Source organism: Fonticula alba (assembly GCF_000388065.1).
Source record: "Fonticula alba strain ATCC 38817 unplaced genomic scaffold supercont2.8, whole genome shotgun sequence".
Classification (NCBI taxonomy): domain Eukaryota; order Rotosphaerida; family Fonticulaceae; genus Fonticula; species Fonticula alba.
The window spans coordinates 914,433-919,551 of NW_009242978.1; the positions used below are offsets into that span (position 1 = coordinate 914,433).

At 65.1% G+C, this 5,119-nt stretch overlaps 3 protein-coding genes across 3 annotated transcripts in view; 1 reads left to right on the forward strand and 2 right to left on the reverse strand.

The window, feature by feature from the left end:
* The window catches only part of H696_04858 (hypothetical protein), a gene marked incomplete at both ends in the record, with an annotated part of 2,084 nt that extends 1,685 nt beyond the window's left edge, over positions 1 to 399 (forward strand). Inside the window, 2 exons of the mRNA XM_009498722.1 lie at positions 40 to 237; positions 355 to 399. Coding sequence (XP_009496997.1) covers positions 40 to 237; positions 355 to 399 — 243 coding nt within the window. The remainder of the gene's footprint in view (positions 1 to 39; positions 238 to 354) is intronic.
* Positions 400 to 920: 521 nt separating this feature from the next.
* H696_04859 (hypothetical protein) lies at positions 921 to 3,937 on the reverse strand (the record flags this gene model as incomplete). Its single annotated transcript, XM_009498723.1, has 3 exons — positions 3,893 to 3,937; positions 2,617 to 3,760; positions 921 to 2,384 (listed from the first exon to the last, which is right to left on the reverse strand). The coding sequence occupies exons 2-3, from the start codon at positions 3,724 to 3,726 to the stop codon at positions 921 to 923; spliced, it is 2,574 nt and encodes an 857-aa protein (XP_009496998.1). The 5' UTR covers positions 3,727 to 3,760; positions 3,893 to 3,937.
* A 995-nt stretch (positions 3,938 to 4,932) lies between these two features.
* H696_04860 (hypothetical protein) overlaps positions 4,933 to 5,119 on the reverse strand; it is a gene marked incomplete at both ends in the record, with an annotated part of 3,990 nt that continues 3,803 nt past the window's right edge. Inside the window, one exon of the mRNA XM_009498724.1 lies at positions 4,933 to 4,948. Coding sequence (XP_009496999.1) covers positions 4,933 to 4,948 — 16 coding nt within the window. The remainder of the gene's footprint in view (positions 4,949 to 5,119) is intronic.

Sequence of the window (5,119 nt, forward strand, 5' to 3'; positions counted from 1 at the left end):
CCCCCCGCCGCTCTCTTCCTGCCGTGCCATCCCCCACAGTGCTACCTGAAGAACCGTTCCTCTCTCCTGCAGGACATCATGAGCTTCCTTAAGACCATTCGTCAGGCGGAGATTGAGGACCGTGCGCCGGTCTTCTCCTGCCATCCCCACCACACCGTCGGCCACGTCGTTCGCCTTCTGTCGGCCACCCGCGCCCACCGCCTGTTCGTCGTCGACGCCAAGCAGGCCCCCCTGCGTGTACGTGCCTCCCTCTGATTCCCGGTGCTTTCGCATTCTGCCCAGCCCTTCCCGCATCCTGACATCTCCCCCCCTCCCCCCCCCCCTCCTATCTCTCTCCCCCCTCCATGTACCCAGGTTGTCTCCATTCGTGATGTCCTGAAGCTCGCCCTCGACCATTAGGTTTGCCCTATGAGACCTCGCAGTCCTGCTGCTTGTGCCCCCCCCCCCCCCCTCTTCCCGTCTCCACCAATACATAGTTCGTTTTCCGTGCAAGACACAACTCGGTTGCTGGGTTGTCCCTTGCTGCCTGCTCCCCCTTCCCCCGGCTCCCGGTTTCCTGTCTCTGAGGGCAGTGATTGATAAATGCCCGCATCTAGGCTCACATTGCCGGGTATGGTAAGGTAGTGTATGCGGAGTGGCGGATCCGTGTATTTTTTTTCTTGGAAAACTCGATGATAGTGGCCCAGAAATCGGCACGTATATAATATGCATCTCTCTCTGTCCATTTTTCCTCCCTCTCTTTCTCCCTCACTCTCTCTCTCTCTCAAGAGAGGGGAAGGCAGTATCTGAAAAGAGACGAGAGGAGGAACATTTCGCCGCAAGGGACGGATATCGGGGGGAAAAGGCCGGAAACAGGGGCGGCGGCGGCGGCGGCGGCGGGGCAAAGCAAGGAGGGCAGGCCCGGACAAGGATGTGAAAAATCACATTTCGCCATTGAACCGACGGAAGCTGTTCCGAAGGAAGGCCATCGGGCTGGAGTCGATCCCTGTCGCCGAGGATGACTGCGCGGAATCCACGCCGCCGGCATCATCCACGTCGGCCAGGAATCCGGACTGGTTGAAGTACGGTTGGTCAAAGAGCGGGGGGGTCAGGTGCTCGAAGTCCTCCTCCTCCTCCTCCTCTTCCTGCTGAGAATGATACTGCTCAGTACCCTGGTCCTGCATGGGCATGGGGCTGCCGGTCGTCGGCAGGGCCGGGGTCGATTGCATGAGGCCAGGCTCCTCAATGTGGCCAGCACAGACGGGGCACTCCTCCGAAATGACCCCGCTGTCATGGCCGGCGGAGGTTGACAAAGCCGACAGGAAGAGGCAGCTCGGGTGGAAGACGTGCTGACCGGGACCGGTGCCATGGCATCCGCGCGGCAAGACCAGCGCCCTGGCGCTGTCGAACTCCAACACACCCAGGCACATCATGCACCGGGGCGGGTGCCGGCCATCGGGGAAGAGCATTTGCAGAGTCCCAACGTGGACCCGTGTGCGCAGGTCGTCGCTCAAAATGCCGACATCCTCCTCGTCAATCTCCATCTGTCGGCTGGGGTCGACCATGGCCTCTGGCGAGGGCGGGTGGCTGAAGGGCCGTGTGATGGCAGCGGCCCCGGCCGGAGCCGCCGACGTGGCGGCCACATTGATGGCCGGCAGGGGGGCCTGCTGGTGGATGCGCGTGGCCGCCGCTCCGGGAGTCGTGGTATCAGTCATCCCCCCATTGCCGAGAGAGGCCGTGGACGAGGACTGGGAGATGCGCCAGCCGCTGCCGATCTCGGTGGAGCTGAGCACCGGCTCCAGAGGAATGCCAGTCGAGCTGGAGGCGTTGGGCCCTCCTCCTCGGGGGCTGGCGGCCGCGGCCCGGGGGCTAGCTGGGGCCCATGGGCTGGCCGAGCTCCGAGGGCTGGCAAGGGCATGGTGCATGGTGACCCGAGATGGGGCCGTCGCCCCGGCGATGGTCGCCCCCAGGGACACTGGGCGGCTGTTGGCCGGGCCCCCGCGGACGAGGAGATCCGCAGAAGAGGACGACTGGGACACCGGTGACGGGGGCCAGCGGTGCTGCTGTTGCTGGGGTTGCTGCGGGGGCTGCTGCATGCGCTGTGACTGCCGCATCAAATGGCTGGCCCCGCCCCCCATCGGTGACACCGGCATGGGACTGCCGGCGCCGCCGGTGCGTGCGAGGCCCTGCTCCACCTCGGCCAGGGTCCGTGGAAGATGGAGGCCGCTGCCGGAACGGCTGAGGTTCGACTCCGAGCCCGAGGGAGTAAGGGTCAAGGCCTGGAAGCGAGACGTCGCCACAGCACCACTGCGTGGGAGACCCCCACCGCTGCCGCTGCTACGACCACCAAGCGAGGACGACTCACTCAGGGACATGGATGACATGCGCATCAGATCCGAGTCGGACTGTGTCACCGTGGAAGGGATCCATGACAAAACCGGCGGAGGGGAGGCAGGGAGAAGCGTCAGTGTGTGTGTGTGTGTGTGTGTGCGCGCGCGTGCGCGTGCGCGTGTGCGTGTGCGTGTGCGTGCGCAAGAACAAGGGGATGGGAAAATAGAACACCGGAAGCTCGGCCGAAGAGGCCCGGGTATCACACCACCCTCCTTCCCTCGTTCCATGCCTGGCTCTCGCACGTACAGTTTGGAGAAGATGGTCCAGGAATTGGTCGACCGCGCTCTGGGCAGGCACCGCGCTCGGGTCGCTGCTCGCCACTGCCGGCGAACGGGACGAGTCGGCCAGGTGGCCATTGTTCAACTGCCGGTCCAGCTGACGGGCATATGCGCGGTCTCGCATCTCAGCCAGGGCACGAGCGCGGGCTGCTTGCTCCTGTTCGCGGCGGAGCTTGCGCTCCAGGTCCTCGCTGGCCATGCGAGCCCGCTCGCGGGCCGCCTGCTCGCGAGCAATCTGCTCATGGGGCCGGGTGACCACCGAGCCCGGGACCGAGGGCCCGCCAATGTACTCATGCTGCGACACCGCCGGGCTGTAAAGAGGCGGAGTGGCACGACTGGTGCTTGGAGGAACTCGAGGAGCCGGTGCGACAGCCCGCCGCGGAGCCGTATCCCGAAGCTGTTCCGGACTCACAAACCCCGGTTGCTGGTACTGATGGTTGTGATACTGTGGCTGATGGCGGGACTGCGTTTGGTGGCGCGAGCTCGGCCGGTGCGACTGCTGGTGCGAGTGCTGGTGCGAGTGCTGGGGCTGCTCAGGCCACATGAATCCCGGGCCCGGGAGGGCACCAGACTCCATGGTCTCATCCCGGGAGAGAGACAGACGCCGACGGCCGGCGCGAGGTGGGGGGGCCAGCAGCTCGTCGCTGGAATCGGCATCAAGCACCGGATAGCGTTGAGGGACCCCGGGCTCGGGCCGGCTAACGAGCGGCGGGGTGCGACTTGTGCGCCCAGGCTGGGGCGACGTCGGCATGGCCACCAAGGCCGGCGACAGGAGCTCAGTCGCGAAGCCAACCCCAGTGCCCGGTCCAACGGCCGCATGGAGATCTTCGGCCCGGCGTCGAGCCTGATGCACATCGGTCGGAATCATGGAGACCTCCAGCGGCGCAGCCAGGTCCGACTCCAAGAGGTGGTCGAAGGAGGGCGAGGTGTTTCCCGCACGCGAGTGTGCGTACACCTTGGTGACGTCGCGCTCGCCACGGCGGATGGCGTCGGTCCGAGCGTCGGCGTGTTCACGCGCACCAGCTCGGGCCAGCGCCACAGCCAAGGCGAAGTCATTGAGGCCCTCGGAGCCGGACATTTCTGGCAGCGGAGTATGCGAGATGGGAGGCGAGCTTCAAGACCAGCCGCCCGAGTGCATGCGGATGCGTGTGCGTGCGCGTGTGAGTTTGCTAGAAGCAACAAGAGAATGCTGAGCACGCTTGCGGGCGGAACGAGGGGGGGGGGGGGAGAAGGGTCTAACGAACCGACTGAGCAGGGACGATCACAGGCCAGCTGTAAGCGGGGTGGAGGAGTAAGGAAGAGACACTGAAGTAGATATAGCGTGCGATCTGGAGAGGCAACGCAAGCGTGAAGGGGGAGGGGGGGGGGGGGAAGGATGGCAGCGCAGGGAAAAGGAGGTGTCCTATGCTCGGGGAGGGCGGGCGCTTCGTGGCGCCGGTGCGGCAAATAGTAGGCACGCAGAGATCCGGTCTTGCGTCGGGATTGCCTCGATCTCCCTGGCCCTTCCTCTGCATGCGCCGTACACGCCTCGGCATTCAGCCGTTTGGGAGCGCTGAGGGCATATGCAGGTCGTGCCCCAGCTGGTGCATGGGATGGTGGTGCCCAAGTCGCAGAGCCTCCTTCCCTGCCCGTCCCCACCACCACACGCCCAATGTGTGTGTGTGTGTGTGCATGCGCGGGAGAACGACCACCCACAGGGGGGGGGGGGCGGGGGCAGCCATCAGTTCTCCGGCAGCCCTTGCCATGGTCGCCACACTTGCATTCATCATGCAGCCTCGGAGCGGTTCTCCGAAGCTGATTCATGAAAAGGCCAGTGTGACTCTCTCTCCCCGTTCCCTCGGAGCACAGGGGGATAGACGTTGCCGATGGATGGCCGTAGCAAGGAGCAGGTGTGGTGATCGTTCTTCAGATGGCCCCTGCCCGCCGCGATTTTCCATGCCTCGGGCACCCTTTCACCCTGCAAGCGGGACTCGAGGCGACTGTCAACGCGTCCCCTCGAAGATCTCGGAGTGAGTCCCAAATAGGCCCCTCCTCCTCCTGCTCCTTCACACTGAGGGAGAAGACCTGCCCTGCCGGCCTCCTGAGCACGGATCTCCCCTGAAACCGATGGCCGGGGGTGAGACCCCCCGCTGGGGGGGGGGGGGGGGGGGGCACTCGAGGGGAGCCATTTTTCTGTTCGCTGGTGGATCGGGCGGGCCCTGATCGGCATGGCCTGGTCCGGCCCGGACTGGCCCGGCACTGCCCTCGGCGCCCGGGCCCCGGAAGACGCCAGGGACCTCTGAGTTTAGATATCCTGGTCCCTGCGGCCAGGGAAAAGAAGTAGGTCAGCACTTAGGCCGTTGGATTAAAGACTTCCAGAGAATGTGATTGTGGGGAAGGAGGGAGGAGGGGGCAAAACCGGAATATCGAGCCCCGCCCCGGCGGCGCAAGAGCACCCAAGCACGATCGAGCCCCACTCTGACCGTCTCTAA